The following is a 17,754-nucleotide window of genomic DNA, read 5'->3' on the forward strand; positions in this document are numbered from 1 at the left end:
CTCTCTCTCTCTCTCCCTTCCCTTCCCCCCCCCCATTTGAAACTCAAAGCCCTTCATCACTTAGTCCCCTTCTACCTTTCCAGTCTTCCTTTCCCTTAGTCTACCAATCACTGGCCTCCTGGCCATTCCACAAACAAGACATTCCTTCCCTTGCTGCACTCATGTCTGGAACAATCTCCTTCTCCTCTACTCCAGTTAATGACTTCCCTGGCTTCCTTTAGGTCCCCACTAAAATCTTATCTTTTATAGGATACCTCCTCCAACTACTCTGAATTCTAGTACCTTTTTTCTATGAATTATTTCCTATGCATCCTGTATATAACTTGCTTTGTCTCTATTTGCTTACTTTGACTCTCTCATTCAGTTGTAAACTCCTGGAGGGCAGGGACTGTCTTTTGCCTCTTTTTTATATCCCAAGCATTTAGTGAAGTACCAAGTACATAGTATGTACTTCAATATTTATTAATTGATTGATTGACCTTAGCATCCTTTTAAAATGGAAGTTTTAGAAAGAGTCATTCAAATGAAGGAAAAGGCTTCCGAGGACTGAGGATATGAGTTCCAGAGATAGAAGTAAACTTCATGGAAAGAAGTTTCTTGGGCATGAATAAATATTGAACAAAAGAAACTGAAGAATAAGAAAGGTAGGAGAGTAATGCCAAGGCCTCCCTTTTCATAGAAGAGTAGAAATACAGAAGCTCTAGGTGGTCCCTTTGTAACATGGGGATCTATTTTCACATAAAGAAATATATGCAGCTTCCTTTTTTTTGTGTGTGCCATAGAAATGGCACAAAGATTTCAGTAATAGAAAATACTTGAAGTTAGAGTCAGAAGACTCATGTGGAATCTAGTTCTGTCATCTGTGTGACATTGTGGAGAACTCTCCTCCTCATCTCAGTTTCTTCACATATAAATTTGCAGGGGTTGTTCAGTCATTTTTCAGTCATGTCCTACTCTTTGTGACTCCATTTGAGGTTTTCTTGGCAAAGATTTTAGAGTGGTTTGCCATTTCCTTTCCCAACTCATTTTATAGATGAGAAAACAGAGACAAGCAAGTATAAATGAGTTGCCCAGGGTCACACAGCTAATAAGTGTCTGAGGCCAAGTTGTAACTCAAGAAGATGAGTCTTCCTTACTCTAGGCCTTTCACTCTATCCACTGCATCACCTTGTTACCCCAAATCTGTAGGAGGACCAGATGATTTTTAAGGAACATCCACTTTGAGCTCATATGAATATATTGCTAACAGGCTGAGTGCATCTCTTTTCTTTCTCATAAAATGAATGTTTTTTTTTACTAAATCTCAGTATTAACTGCCTAGAATAAAGATAGAGTAAGTTGTATGTCTGTGTAGTCTGATTTTTTTTATCTTTTACAGGTTCCATTATGGATTCTTTCTCTGAAGCAAATGGCCCCTTTGCCATTAACCTTCTGAAAAAATTGAGTGAAAAAGACAACTCACAAAATGTAGTTTTTTCTCCCCTGAGCATTTCATCTGCCCTTGGCATGCTTTTACTGGGGGCCAAAGGAAACACAGCAGCCCAGATTGCAAAGGTATGTTTATTGGTCCCAAGAGAAGATTCAAGAAAGCTGGATTTCTTTGTTCATTTTTTTCGTTTTGTTTTGTATTAACCATTTATTAATTTTCATTTTTAACATGGTTACATGATTCATGCTCCTACTTTCCCCTTCACCCCCCGCAGTACCCCCATCCATGGCCGATGCACATTTCCACTGGTTTAACATGTGTCATTGATCAAGACCTATTTCCAAATTGTTGTTAGTTGCATTGGTGTGGTAGTTTCGAGTCTACATCCCTAATCATGTCCACCTCAACCCATGCGTTCAAACAGTTGTTTTTCTTATATATTTCCTCTCCTGCAGTCCTTCCTCTGAATGTGGGTAGCGTTCTCAGAACTGTCCTGTGTCATTGAATTGCTGCAAGTACAGAAGTCCATTACATTCTATTTTACCACAGTGTATTTATTGGTCTCTGTGTACAATGTTCTTCTGGCTCTGCTCCTTTCACTCTGCATCAATTCCTGGAGGTCTTTCCAGTTCACATGGAATTCCTCCAGTTTATTATTCCTTTGAGCACAATAGTATTCCATCACCAGCATATACCACAATTTGTTCAGCCATTCCCCAATTGAAGGACATACCCTCCTTTTCCAGGTTTTTGCCACCACAAAAAGCACAGCTATAAATATTTTCGTACAAGTCTGTTTATCTATGATCTCTTTGGGGTACAAACCCAACAATGGTATGTTTGGACCAAAGGGCAGGCATTCTTTTATAGTCCTTTAAGCATAGTTCCAAATTGCCAGCCAGAATGGTTGGATCAGTTCACAGATCCACCAACAATGCATTAATGTCCCAATTTTGCCACATCCCCTCCAGCATTCATTACTCTCCCCTTCTTTCATTTTAGCCAATCTGCTAGGTGTGAGGTGATACCTCAGAGTTATTTTGATTTGCATTTCTCTGATTATTAGCGATTTAGAACACTTTTTCATGTGCTTATTGATACTTTTGATTTCTTTACCTGAAAATTGCCTATTTATGTCTCTTGCCCATTTATTAATTGGGGAATGGCTTCATTTTTTATTCACTTGATTTAACTCCTTGTATATTTGAGTAATTAGAGCCCTGTCAGAGTTTTTTGTTATAAAGATTTTTTTCCCAATTTGTTGTTTCCCTTCTGATTTTGGCTGCATTGTTTTTGTTTGTAGAAAAGCCTTTTGGTTTAATATAATAAAAATCATTTAATTTACATTTTGTAATTTTCTCTAACTCTTGCTTGGTTTTAAAATTTTTCCTTTCCCAAAGATCTGACAAGTATACTATTCTGTGTTCACTTAGCTTGTTTATAGTTTCCCTCTTTATATTCAAGTCGTTCACCCATTCTGAATTTATCTTGGTGTAGGGTGTGAGATGTTGATCTAAACCTAATTTCTCCTATATTGTTTTTTATCAAATTTTCATCAGCAGTCTTTGTCAAATAGTGGATTCATGTCCCAAAAGTTGGGCTCTTTGGGTTTATCATACACTGTCTTGCTGATGTCATTTACCCCAAGTCTATTCCACTGATCCTCCCTTCTGTCTCTTAGCCAGTACCATATTGTTTTGGTGACTGGTGCTTTATAGTATAGTTTAGTATCTGGTACTACTAGGCCCCCTTCCTTCACATTTTTTTCATTATTTCCCTTGATATTTTCTTTGTTCATTTTTACAGAGCCAGAATTTCTCTACCCTAAAGAATCTTACATCAAAGAAAAACTCTTAGCTGTGTAATATTATAGCTTATTACCTCAACCTCATTAGCCCAGGCTTATGGGACAAGAATATGGGATTACAACAAAGCAGTTTATTTCCGTGAAAAAAGCTTGAGTGTTTATTAATATGTCCTGGTTTTGGAGGAGAATCGATTTCATAGTAAAGTTACTTTCCATAGATATGCAAAACAGCATATTTTATCACACATTCAAACTTGGACCTTTGAAATACACTTAATATTCCAATGGACTGGTAATCACATTAATTTGAATGTTCCCTCTAACTATGTTTATCACAGCCCATCCTATGCCACTCCTGTCCATATCCTCTCAGAAGTTAGCCACACAAAGTCCACCCAAAATATTATATGCCTTTTTTACTTTCTCCAGACCTCACAAGGTCACCACAGGGATTTAATCCATGAAATTGAAATATATCTATGTCAATTCATTTTTCTGTAGAATAAGCATCTATTAGAATATGAGATATTACATATAGGATTTTCTTTGGTAAATGGTATAAATGCATATACATGGACATTTTTAATACTAAACCAAATTCAGTGTTGAAAATCCTGCTCTGGAGTCTTCCAGAAGAGTAATGTAGGTTTCCACCATTTTGAAATTATGTAATTAAAGACTGATGATTGTGTTTTAAAGAGAAAGCTGTTATTTACTTTTCCCACCCAGTGACCTTGAAAGCTTAGATAAGATCAGAAACACAAGGTCATAAAAAAGTTAATATTGCATGACTAGGGGCTGCCTTCTTCTAGATTTATAAGAGATAAGTATATTTGTAAGTTAACAAGGCTTCATTTTTTCCCCCCTTTCATTTCATGAATTTCAGAAACATTTCAGGTTTCTAGTAAGCTCTTAAGAGAAAGAAAGATAGCAAAAACAAAATATGGATTGGAAACAACAGAGAATAGAAGAGTAAAGACCTATAGGTAAGCTCTTGCAATAGTTCAGGTCCATTGTAATGGGAATAGAGAAGAGATACAAATGAGATTTTTTTAAAAAATTGCTATATGCAATTTAACTACCTAAAAGCCAGTTCCCTCCCTCCTGTGCAAATATCAGGATAGTTGTTTGAACAGTCCAGGACCACTGTCTTGTTCACTATCTTATGCCCTGTGGGAGCCTTACCACTTTGAAGAATTGTTTTTTCCTCTTCCTATATTGTATGTCATGTAGAACATTGTTATCTTCTGTGAAAACTTAAAACTTTGCAATCTGGACATATTCAGTCTCCTGGTCATTGCTGGAAACACTTTCTATCCCATAGGACCAGGAGTCTGCTGGTTAATGTTTAACAACCAGCTCTCCCAGCATGACATGTTTTTAATTTTAATCTGCACTATAAACATTTTCTGTATCACTTTATTAATCCAAGCAATCAACAAAGCAGTAAGTCCTAATTTACAGCATTTGCCAATTTCTGAGGTATAAATGCTCATACTAAAACTTTAATAATTGACTTTCAAGCTCTCACAAGGTGGCTCTAGTATACTACTATATATCTATCTATCTATATCTTTCTATCTATCCGTCTATATATGTATATATTAATCAGGTGGAGAGCTCTCCATCTGATTTTCCTCCCATAGCCATTCCATAATTAACCTATAGTTCACAATCTTAAAAAAATATATATATGCATATATATTCACACATATATAGATGTACACATATACATGTCTACATATATATGTATTATTGTTTAATGTAATATACAGTAATCTATCTGTACTTGACTCCATTTCTTATATTAAACTCTCAACTATTCCTTCTTTAAACTAGAGGCTGATAGAGAGGTAGGAAAAAAGACAAGTTGCATGGCTTGACATCACTGTAATCTTGCCTAACCCCTTCCAAAAAAGGCTATAGTTTCTACCTTGAGGAAACTAGGAGAAGGGCCATAGCTGGGTACTTATACCTTCTTTAGTCTATCTCGAGGAGGGGTGTCAGTCTAGAAATACATCTCTCTGCCCTCTCAAATATCTATGGTGGTCTAGTCTAGGAGTAGAAATATTCATTCAGAAGAAAAGATCCTTCCTTGGTTGCTCATGAAGAGGAAGTTCACTCTTACCAACTTAGCTTCTCCCCATCAAATATTGGTTACACAAGAGTCTGTCACAAAGAGTAAAAAGCAATACTTCACTTATCTAAACAAAAAGAAATTATACAAGTTCTACAGATTATAATATACCAGAAAATAACAAGAATAAATGGAGTCGGGGCAGCTGGGTAGCTCAGTGGAGTGAGAGTCAGGCCTAGAGACAGGAGGTCCTAGGTTCAAACCCGGCCTCAGCCACTTCCCAGCTGTGTGACCCTGGGCAAGTCACTTGACCCCCATTGCCCACCCTTACCACTCTTCCACCTATGAGACAATACACCGAAGTACAAGGGTTAAAAAAAAAAAAAAAAAAAAAAAGAATAAATGAAGTCTCTAGATGGGAACATTATAAGAATGCAGCTCAAAGCAAGAGAGAAGGGCTGATCTTTATCAAAGGAAGTTCCTCCTAGAAGTCTCTAGGTAATGGGGCAGCTGGGTAGCTCAGTGGATTGAGAGTCAGGCCTAGAGACAGGAGGTCCTAGGTTCAAAGTAGGCCTCAGACACTTCCCAGCTGTGTGACCCTGGGCAAGTCACTTGACCCCCATTGCCTACCCTTACCACTCTTCCACCTATAAGTCAATACACAGAAGTTAAGGGTTAAAAAAAAAAAAAGAAGTCTCTAGGTAAGCTAGCTGTAAATCAGGGACCTCTTGAGAAACCAGCTTCTCATACAAGCTTCTCTTTCCTAGAAAAATCTCTGGCACCAGCTCCATCCCTGATATGAAGCACAGACAGAAAGCATAATATTGTGCTCAGTATTCTCTCCACAAATCTGGAATTTCATCTCCTTCCTTATATGCAAACACACGCAAAACACAACCAGGTAGGAGTGAAAGACCAACTACAAAGAGAAAATCAAACTTCTAAAATGATGTGGACACTATTACATGACAGAGGATGGAATTGTTCCAATCAGAACAATTCTAATTAGGATTCTAATTGGAAAAAATAATCAAGACAATTTTACTTTAGGCTAGTGCTGGAATAGAGACCAAATAGCCTAGAGTGTACCTAGTAATCATCCCACAAGGCACACATGTAGTTTATCTCATTACATACCCTCTGACTAGTGAGGCTAGGCTGAGGAGGAATCCTGAGAGTATCAAGTCTCTTCTACAAATTAATGGATCCACAAGTTTTCCTGTAATGGGAATAAAAACAATAACAACAGCCATCTCATTCCTCATTCTGACATAATGACTTTAATGGCAATATGAGTTTGAGAAGTTTTGCAAAGGAAACCTCTTTCTTTGTAATTCTGGTATCATCTTCCCCAGAACTACTTCTTCTAGCTCATGTTTATCTCCTATTTTCTTTTTTCTTGGAATAAAGGTTTGTTAAGTGATGTCCTACACCTAGCATGAATTAAGTCTCTCCCATATAAAGTAAATCAATCCACTCCTTTTCGTTTGAGGGAAGAGGCTCACAAGGTTTGTTGGTGGCAGGTAATTCTTTGGAAGCCAAAGATCAATGCTAATGAGGATTTTTAATTTGTTTCCCTTTTCTTAATAGGTACTTTCTTTAAACAGAGGTGGGGACATCCACAGGGATCTTCAGGCACTTTTCACTGAAGTGAACAAATCTGGTACTCAGCACTCACTGAGAATGGCCAATAAGCTCTTCGGAGAAAAGGCTTACAATTTCCTCCCAGTAAGTTGAATTGATAAAGTGATAAAGAAGGGAAATGAAAATAGGTTGTGGGGAGGAAGGGATAAAGGCCCTCAATAATACAAGCTTCCTGTCAAATTTTTACTTCAACTTAACGTGCTGCAATAAAAATTGGACTTAAAAAATAATTTCTAAGGTACCTTGTATCTATTCTTGACTATATGTGCCATATCTACCCCTGCCTCTACTGTTATCTTAAAAAGGGAAGGAATATCTGTAAATTATGTTCAATGGGGGCTTAGGACTTGAACTAACTTGCTTTTCAAAAAATACACAGTCATTTTCAGAGTCTCAATCTATGTGACAGGCGCTATTTAGTAACTGGAGATGTTATTTTATATTTTTTCTCTTCATAGACATATAAAGAAGCTTGCCAAAACTTCTGTGGTACGGAGCTGGAAGAACTTTCCTTTGCTAATGCCTCAGAGGAGTCCAGGAAACATATAAATGCCTGGATAGCAAAGAAGACTGATGGTAACAAATTGCATTTATTTTTAAAATGTTAACTATTTCAGTAATAGTGCTGTGAAAGTGGTTAGAGAGACTGGTTGCCATTTCCAAATGGAACTTCAAGATGCAACCAATGACATCCTTAGGAATCCAGGAAATATTTCCTGTTGTTCAATTGTTTCAGTTGTGTCCAACTCCTCATGACCCCATTTGGGATTTTCTAGGCAGAGATACTGGTGTGGTTTGCCATTTCCTCTAGCTCATTATATAGATGAGCAAACTGAGGCAAACAGGGTTTAAGAGACTTAGCCAGGGTCACTAGTAAGTATTGGATGGTATATTTGAATTCAGGAAGATGAGTATTCCTGTCTTTAGGCCTGGCACTCAATCGCTTGTGCTTCCTAGTACCCTCCAGGAAACGAAGCACAGTATAAAACAACAAACACACACACACACACACACACACACACACACACACACACACACACACACAAAAGAAGAGAGAGAGAGAGACAGAGAGACAGAGACACAGAGACACAGAGACACAGAGACACAGAGAGACAGAGAGTGTTGGAAGGGAGGAAGGAAGAAAGGAAGGAAGGAAAGAAGGAAAAGTAACAACTCTTTTATAACTCTGAGCCCTCAACCAAAGAGTTCCTTCTCACAAAATACTGCAATTTTAAATGTTTCTTTTTAAATTCTTTTTTATGTTTCCGTTTTTGAAAGCCTTCCCAATGGTTACTTTCCAATGGCTCCTTGGATTCATTTGAACAGTGGCATACAGATTAGCATTGTGTATGGCTAACAACTATAATCACAATTTCTGTTTTAGGAGACAAAGCAAAATTTTAAATACAAAAAGATAAATTAACTTTTAAGAAACAGAGCAAACCTCCCACTACTGGAGAGGGAAGGTATGATAGCTGTCTTCAAATATTTGGAAATTTGTAATGTGAAGGAGAAATTATTGTCATTCAGACATGTGTGATTCTTTGTGACCCAATTTTTATTTTTCTAGGCAGATACTAAAAAGGTTTGCCATTTTCTTCTCCAGCTCATTCTATAGATGAGGAAACTGAGGCAAACAGAGTTAAATGACTTTCCTAAGATCTGAGACCAGATTTGAACTCAAGATGATGAGCCTTCGTGATTTTAGGCTCAACACTATTCATTTTGTCACCTTCCTACAGAGATACATTAGGGATAAAATAGCAAAAGGGAGATAATCTTTGCCTTCAAGGGAGATTTGATAAATGAAGACTTTTTAATTAGTCTTTGATGCTGACATTGTTGGATTTAGGTTATGGACCCTGAATTGAAAATCATGTTACTTTTTGGAAAAATATGATTTTTCCCCCAAACATTGATCCAATTATTTCTCTATTTTCCTTAAAGGTAAAATTCCAGAAATGTTGCCTACCTGTTCAGTTGGTCCATTGACAAGACTGGTCCTCGTGGATGGCATCTATTTCAAAGGGAAGTGGAATGAACAGTTTGAGGAAAACTATACAAGGGAGATATTTTTTAAAACCAGAAAGGTAGGGAATATTTTTCACACAACCTGACTTCTGGTATAAATGAATAACACAGAAAAAAATACAGTGTAGATCTTCTTAGGGTTTTTTGTCTTTTGTCTTCCAACTTCTTCCACCTCAGATCTAAAAAGCCTGAAAGAATAGGGAATAGTCCATAAGGTGTTTAGTTGTGGTTTCAATGGATCAGCAACATGAACTCACCATGACCTTCCCTAACTTCTGTGTCCAAGATCTCGAGCAGCTTGCAGTACAGCCTAGGCCATGCAGTTTCCCCAAGGGCACAGAGAAACACTGGAAAACCATCCAGGAACAGAACAATGGACACCACAAGGTGTCCTCTATCTTTATTATCTTGACCTCCTTCAAAGAGTCAGTTTTTCAGTGGCATGGACTTACGTACACCAGATGAACAGTTTCACTTCTCTGCTGTGTCTGCTATCTGAAAGAATTCTGAGCTTAGGTAAAGATTGGTAATGGCTCTCAGGAGTATTGCCCACAGGTGGCCCTTTGGCAGCTCCATGTTTCAACTTCCCTGTCTCTTTTACTGCAATTATAATACCCTTCCTCCTAGCCCCTGTCATTCTTTCTTTCTTCCTTTGCTTTGTGGAAGGAGATTATGTTCCTGTCTCTACTTGTACTGAGTAAGAGCTGATTCACCTCTTTAAGAAAGTTTATATCTCTGTCCTTCAGAGTTATTGCTTAAACAATTTCTTACCAAAAAAAAAATTATCCCTGTTTGTTAAGCTGGGCTGGGGATGCTCTACTGCAGGGGTCGGCAACGTATGGCTCTCGAGCCATATCTGGCTCTTTTGAGGGCCAGATATGGTTCTTTCTGCAGGAGCCATAAAGTCAATTTTTTTTTCAGGCACTGTTACAGGAGCACGTATTGTGAGCACTGTACGGCTCTCATGAAATTACATTTTAAAAATGTGGCATTTATGACTCCCATGGCCAAAAAGGTTACCGACCCCTGCTCTACTGCCTTCTTTTTGGCCAGTTAATCTGGATAAGATGGGGTAGAAGGTCTCATCTCATGGCTGTCTTTTCTGACTGTCTCCTTTCTTCCTTGCAGATTTTGCTTCCTGCATTTCTTCTGACAAGATGCATCCTTCTCTAGGGTTTATTTCCATAATTTTCTATACTTCTTTTGGACCTTCAGATTCCATGTCCTGGGTCCTCTGCCACCAGAACTCTATATTTAACAATTTTTAGACTAGGAGATTCTCCTTATCTACTGAATATCTCATTAAAGGGAAGGTGAAACAAATTGGATTCTAACATATTTCCAGATATCATTTTGCAGAAGAAGGGCTCTAAATAAAGTGGGGTGTGTTGCACACTCATTCTCTGAGCCTGCTGGCATATTTCCCTGATCTCAAATCAAAATGTTTATAATGTGGCTAACTGCACTGGGTTTAGGAATCCCAGGTCAAGGACTGAGAATAATGACCCTGGTAGGTTAAACATGGCCATATCCTAAGAGTCTGAGGTCTCCACTTGCCAATACTGGTCTATTCCCAATGCTTTCCTGCTGTATGCAGGGCATTCAACTAACCCTGCCAGGCCACTGGAGCAGAGGTTGTTGTTCAGTTGTGTCTGCTTCTTTGTGCTAATGATATCCATGAAGTTTTCTTGGCAAAGATACCAGCAGAGTCTGCTATTTCCATTTCCAGTGGATTAAGGCAAGTAGAAGTTAAATGACTTTCCCAGAATCATGCATCTAGAAAGTATCCGAGACCAAATTCAAACTCAGGTTTTCCTGACTCTAGGTCCAGTGCTCTAACCATTGAACCATGTGGCAAAAGTACCATGGAAGAAAGAAAGGCTGTGAGGAGCCAGATACTGCCAACCCTGAGAAGCCTGCTGAACCCCACTTGTAGAGATTCAGAAATCCCTCACCTTCTCACTGGTTCTGTTCTTCTCCCTTCCAGAAAACCTGCTCACTCTACCTGTACCTACTTAACTATAGTGTTCCATGAGGGATTAAGGAATGGGTATTTTTTAAATGCCTTATACAGTTCCACCTTGCAGCAAGTAGAGCTTTATGACATGACAAAGGCAATGAAGAGAGAATGCAAGGATTTCTTTTTATTTTCCTAAATGTTTACTTTTTACCAAAATAGGTGTTATGGCAAGTGAGGGATAACATTGTCTCTCTTTTATTTTTTCAAAGGAGAAAAATCCTGTTATGGAAAGTAAAGAGAATTTCATATAATTTTACTGAATAAAGAAATATCTACCATGTAGCACTAGCCTACTTTGCTGGAAGTTGAGAAAGTAGCTGTCTTTTTTTTCCCTTTTAACTGAAGATACCTTTAAGCAGGTATTAGTTGATAATATTTTTGCATTCACTGTCAAAGTATAGAAATGACTTTTGTTTTCTATTCATCCTACAGATTTCTTTTGGTTGAGTGCATCTTTTAAACAAATATTATTAGCACCTTCAATAATCTGGTGTTAACGTAATATTTACCTTTTCCCCCCAGAATGAGAAAAAACCGGTACAGATGATGTTTAAAGAAGCGACATTCAAGATGACCTACATAAAGGAAATGTCCACCAAGATCCTGGAGCTGCCCTATGTGGGTGAGGAGCTGAGCATGGTCATTATACTTCCTGATGAGAACATTGATCTCAATAGGGTAAGTTAATGATCCCAAGATCAAATGACGTAATTCTTTACATTGTTATGTTATAATGTTCCTTGAGCCTCAGCTAGTCCATTTAAGAATTTATTTTAGAGATGTAGCCTAGTATAACTAATCAAATACTGTTTGGCTGAATCAGAAAACCTGAATTCTAATCATTGTACTCCTTTTCTAAATTAAGACATTTTAAGGTCTCTACACCTTGGTTTCCTCACTACAATTCAGAGGTTCTGGGTTTAAATTCTGCCTCTGCCTCTTACAACTGTCACCATGGTTATGTGACTTCTTTAGCTTTGGTTTCCTCATTTATAAAATGAAGGAATATGAACTAGATATTACACAAATACTCTCCTAGCACTAAATATGTGGTTCTTTGGTTGTCAGAATCAACCAAGTAAACAAAGCAAGCAGTTGAGAAATAGTATTTTCCCTAAAGATGAGAATGCATAATCTCACTGGCCTATTAGGTTTGAGGAAAAGACCTTAGATATTCCAAAAGTTGGGTTTGAAAGCCAACAGAAAATTTACTGGAATTGATAGAGGTTCTTTGAAAAAAAATGCATAATCAAAATACGGATCCTGGGATCAACCACTCTGTGTCTTAATTCCTCTTGGAAAATTCAACTATGATTTTTTTCTGTATATAATGACAAATAAATCAGTTTAAAAGAAATTATTAAGGGTCTACTTCATGCCAGGTGCTATGCTTGACACAAGATAAAAAGAACAAAACAAAACAAAAAAAGAATGCTTATTAGATGACATTTCTACAGTACTTTAAGGTTCAGAAAACACTTTACGTATGTCATCTCATTTGATCCTTCAAACAACCCTTTGAGATTAAGTGCTGATGTTTTCCCAATTTTACAGATGAGGAAACTGAGGCTGAGAGAAAAGAAATGACTTGTTTAGGATCATATAATTAGTGTTTGAGGCAGAATTTAGATTTTAGTCTTCCTTCTTCTGAGACTAGCATTCTATCCATTTTGCTGCCTCCTTGCAAATAGCAAGCAAAACACAGTAATAGACTTTCTTTACTAGAGAGATATGAACTTTATTTTTAGATAGATACATACATTTTTTTAAACATTAAGTGCCTTTATGGGCCTAGCATTGTGCTAAGCACTTTACAAGTATTATCTCATTAGATGTATACAACAATTCTGAGAGGTTTATACTATTATTATCCCTATTTTATAATTGAGAAAACAGAGGCAAAAAGAGGTAAAGAGACTTGCCCAAAGTCACAGAGCTAGCAAATGCCTGAGGCTGGATTTCTAGCCCCAGTGTTCTATTCAATATTCTACCCCTAGCTGTCCATAGATAGATAATAGTGAGATAGATAAAAATTTCAATAAATTCTTAATTCAATTTTAATTCAAATTCATTTCTAACATTTTAGAATTTAGGCTAATTCAATTCAATTCAAATTGAATCTTAATTCTCTGTATTTTATTTTATGCATTTAAGGAGACATTTCTGAGAAGGGATCATGAACTTTGCTAAATTACCAAAGGGGGACCATTATACAAACAAGAGTAAGAACACATTATACCATAACCTCATTCCAGCCATGTTCCCTGTTTTTAGTGATCCTTTGATCTACCTTCTTAAATAATCATGGTATAGTAATCTACCAATGTCAGTATGAACAGCTAATTTATGACAATATTTTGACTTTGGCGCTTAAAATTTTTTTTATATAGTTAACAAAATTTGTTTTTTCTCTTCTTTCTTTTCCTTGCACTGAAAAAGAAGAAAAACACAGGTCTTGTAAGAAATATATAACTAAACAAAACAAATTATTGCATTGGCCAGGTCCAAATGTCTGTATCTATGTCTTTATATAATTATGCGCCCAGAGACTATCTTCTCTCTTCGAGAAAGTGGGTAGCATACTTCATAATAGTTCCTTTGGTCATTGTAATGATCAGTGCCTCCATTTTTTCAAAATTATTTTATTTTAAATGTTATCATATTACTTGTCCTCCCAGTTCTTTTCACTTCCCTCTCCATCAGTTCATATGAGTCTTCCAAGATTTTCTGAAACTGTCTTTCATTTCTTACAGTACAGATTTAGTATTTTTGTAAATCAAAATTGCGAAAGGTCTTCTTCCCATCATTTTGGAGACAAGTGCAATCAACATAAAGGGAGCTAAACTTTGCATTTAAATGGCAGTTCTCCTCTTACTACCTGTGTGACCTGAAGCAAACTTAATCTTTCTAGTTCCAGTTTCTTCATCTGGAACTAAGGGAATTGAGAAGGGGATGAACAATGGACCTCCAAAGTTCTTTCCAGCTCTTAGATTTTAGATATATGTGATTCATGACTTTCCTCTCCCCTAAGTGATCTACTTCACAAGCCTAGGATGGCTGAGTCTTTGGGAGGACCAACCAACTGGTTGTTTTAACAAGACTTTATGACTTTCAACCATTGTCTTTCAGGTAGAAGCAGAACTGACCTATGAGAAATTCATAGCTTGGACAAGACCAGACAAGATGAAGATAACAGAAGTCGGTGTGTTTCTCCCCAAATTTAAACTAGAGGAACATTATGACATGGAATCTCTTCTTCGCAGTTTGGGAATACTGGATGCTTTTGAGGGAGGCAAAGCTGACTTTTCTGGAATGTCAGCTCAGGAAGGCCTGTTTTTGTCCAAGGTTCTACACAAGTCCTATGTGGAGGTTGATGAAGAAGGTGCTGAGGAAGATGCTGCTGCAATTTTCCGAGTGCCCCTCTGTGGAAAAATTCTGCCAACCTTCATTCCTGATCATCCTTTCCTCTTCTTTATCCGGCACAACAAAACCAACAGCATCCTCTTCTGTGGCAAATTTTCTTCTCCATGAAGATATGCAATTATTTTGCTTATAGTCCATTTGCTTTTGCTGCTTCTCTATATTTTCCCCAAAGGTAGAATAGTAGTCTCTCATCCAAAGTAACATCCTTAATGCAGCAAGCAGGGCAGGAACAGCAATTATACTTTTTTTTTTTTCATATTTCCTCCATTACCTAGCACAGATTTGGGCATATAATATGCATGCAGCAATGTTTTTTGTTTGATTGGTAATAAAATTCAATTAGTGGAACAGAATTTTAGTGATTGTGTCTCTTTTTTCACTCAATACTATGTTCTTGAATAGTATAGTATAAGGGGAAGAAAGTTGGATTTGATGTTAGAAGATGTGGCTTTGAATTTTAGGTCTGCTACCCATTCCTTTTTTTTTGACCTGGGGCAAATAACTTGACCACTCAATGGTTTCCTTATTTTTAAATGTGAGAGTTGAACTAGATGGCCTTCAAGGACCATGGCCTCTATTTTATCTCTCCACTGGCTAATTATATGCTCCATAATAGAACTTTTTTTTCTCATTTACAAATGGGTATTTCTCTATTTTGGCAAAAATCTAGCACACATAGAAGAGCATTTAGGACGTGGGTGATGATGCCATTCAAATAAATCATGACAAAATCTCAGTATTAGAAGGGACCTCAGAGTCTAACCTGTACCTGACCAATAATTTCTTCTATAACATTCTCAATGAATATTCAGCAAATCTTTTCTGGAAGGCATGAAGTGAAAAAAAAAATCTGCTGTTTCCATCCAGGTAGCCTATTCCTCACTAAAGAGCTCTAATTGTTATGTACATTGTATGTACATTAAGTTGAAATCTGCCTCTCTAAAACTGTTCTATGAGGTTAGGGTGAAACAGTTTAGTCCATCTTCCTCATAATAGATTTTTTTTTTTAAGTATTTATTTATTTTTTGAATCCTTAACTTCTGTTTATTGGTGGAAGAGTGGTAAGGGTAGGCAATGGGGGTCAAGTGACTTGCCCAGGGTCACACAGCTGGGAAGTATCTGAGGCCTGCTTTGAACCTAGGACCTCCTGTCTCTAGGCCTGACTCTCAATCCACTGAGCTACCCAGCTGCCCCTCAAAATAGCTCTTTAAATGTTAGATAAACACTTAAGCCCAGCCTTTCTGTTTTCTCTAGGCTAAATACCCTCCTCAAAATACACTTCAAGAAAAGTCACTCTTGCCTTGGTGCTCCCCAGCTTGACAATGTGCTTTCTAAAATGTGGCCCCAAGATTCTGAAGACAGTATCCGAAATACAGCCTAATTTCAGAGCAGTCTGGTGTAGGGGAATAGGAAGTGGCATCTCTCTCACTCTGGACACTGTGCCACTCTCAAAGCAATCTGAGTGCCAAATGGTTGGCATTTCACAGTGTTGACTCAAATTGAGTTCATAATCCATAAAAACCCCCGATCATTTTCAGATGTCCTTTTTCAAATACTACTGAAGGTGATTTTGGGGGACCAAATTGTATCTTTATATTTGTCAATATCATCAGGCATGATGGATCAGCTGCTGGTCTGGAGTCATACCTGGGTTCAAATACTTACTTGAACAATTACTAATTATATGATCATGGGTAAGCAGCCAATTATTATGCACCTACAATGTGTCAGGCACTATGCTAAGCACTGGGGATACAAAAGAGAAAAACAGTAGGCCCTGCCTCAAAGACCTTACATTCTAAAGGAGAAGACAAAAAGCAAACACATAAGTACAAAAAGTTATATATAGGATAAATAGGAAATAAGAGAGGAAATTTTCTAGAATTAAGAAAGGATGGCAAAGGATTATAGAAAATGAGGTTTTAGCTTCAACTTAAGAGGAAGTCAGAGAAATAACAACTTGAGTGAGAAACTTAATTTCTCATTACCTTGGTTTATTCATCTGCAAATAAAGTTAATACTTGTAGAATACCTATCTCACAGAGTTGTGAGGATCAAATGAGATTTGGCATGCCAGTTGTCATATAAATTTCAGGTATCTCTATTAAATTCCATCTTGTTAAATTTAACACATTATTCTGATTTTTCAATGAAGGTGTGAGTTATATCTCTCAGCTTTATCTTTTTTTTTTTTTTGGTAAGGATATTTTATTTTATTTTACCAATTACATGTAATCATTTTCCACATAAGTTTTCTGAAGTTATATGATCAAAATTGTCTCCTTTCCTCCCTTCCCATCCACTTCCCAGAGCTGGTAAGCAACTTGATCTGGGATATGTATGTATTATCATGCAAAATGTTTCCATATTGTTCATTTTTGTAAGAGAATACTCACATAAAACCAAAACCCCCAAATAAAAATTCAAATAAACTAAAGTGGAAAATCGCATGCTTTGATCTTCATTCCAACTCCAACAATTCTTTCTCACATTTTTGTCATAAGTCCTTCAGAATTGTCCTGGATCATTGTAATGCTGAGAGTAGCTAAGTCTTTCACAATTGATCATCCTTCAATATTGCTGTTACTGTGTTCAATGTTCTCTTGGTTCTGTTCATTTCATTCTGCATCAGTTCACATAGGTCTTTTCATCAGCTTTATGTCTTCTAAAATTTTAACAATTGTCCTAATGTCATTGATTAAAATATTAGAAAACACATAGGCAAGGACACACCTCAGAGATTCTCCATTAGGGATCTTCCACATTGATGATGACCTATAAATGAATATTTTTTAAATTTGGTCATCCAAATAGGTTTTTTTTAAACCCTTATCTTCTGACTTAATATCTATTCCAAGACAGAAGAAAGGCAAGGGCTGAACAATTGGGATTAAGGACATGTCCAGGGTCATACAGCTAGGAAGTGCATACAAATAGTTTTGAAAGCAATTAATCATTACTATCTAATACATGTGTTGACATCTTGTCCTCAAAGGTAGCATGGATGGCTTTGTCAAATGTTTTATTGGATTCAAAGTAAACTCTATAGGATTTCCTTGATTTATGTCATCAAAAAATGAAATGAGGTTAGTCTACCATTGTTTGTCATAGCTTACCATGACTATCTTTTTTAAAATTTCATTTTTATTGTCATGCAAAACACCTTTCCATATTGGTCATTGTTGTAAGAGCAAAGTCATACATAACCCAAACCCCAAAATAAGACCAAAAATACACTGATGTGAAAGGTAACTCCAACAGTTCTTTCTCTGTAGGTGAATACCATTCCCTGTCATATATCTTTGAGGATTGGCGCGGATCAT

General features: G+C 37.0%; 1 protein-coding gene across 2 annotated transcripts; it reads left to right on the top strand.

Annotated features, from left to right (window-relative positions):
- Positions 1–1,371: 1,371 nt before the first annotated feature.
- On the top strand, positions 1,372–15,812 carry LOC123231637 (serpin B6-like). 2 transcript variants are annotated; one of them, XM_044657918.1, is made up of 6 exons: positions 1,372–1,554; positions 6,904–7,041; positions 7,416–7,533; positions 8,905–9,047; positions 11,531–11,686; positions 14,138–14,711. In XM_044657918.1, exons 1-6 carry the CDS (start codon positions 1,387–1,389, stop codon positions 14,537–14,539), a joined length of 1,125 nt encoding a protein of 374 aa, XP_044513853.1. In that variant the 5' UTR covers positions 1,372–1,386; the 3' UTR covers positions 14,540–14,711. The 2 variants fall into 2 exon arrangements, with proteins under 2 accessions (XP_044513853.1, XP_044513852.1); XM_044657917.1 differs by lacking the exon at positions 14,138–14,711 and adding an exon at positions 15,790–15,812 and having other exon boundaries at positions 1,387–1,554; positions 11,531–11,690.
- The last annotated feature ends 1,942 nt before the right edge of the window (positions 15,813–17,754 follow it).

This window comes from Gracilinanus agilis, chromosome 1 (assembly GCF_016433145.1).
Source record: "Gracilinanus agilis isolate LMUSP501 chromosome 1, AgileGrace, whole genome shotgun sequence".
In the NCBI taxonomy this organism is placed as follows: domain Eukaryota; kingdom Metazoa; phylum Chordata; class Mammalia; order Didelphimorphia; family Didelphidae; genus Gracilinanus; species Gracilinanus agilis.

Coding starts and splice junctions, on each gene's coding strand:
- LOC123231637 (XM_044657918.1), top strand. CDS start 1,387: ATGGATTCTTTCTCTGAAGCAAATGGCCCCTTTGCCATTAACCTTCTG. Junction 1,555..6,903: donor CAGCAGCCCAGATTGCAAAG/GTATGTTTATTG, acceptor TTTTCTTAATAG/GTACTTTCTTTAAACAGAGG. Junction 7,042..7,415: donor AGGCTTACAATTTCCTCCCA/GTAAGTTGAATT, acceptor TTCTCTTCATAG/ACATATAAAGAAGCTTGCCA.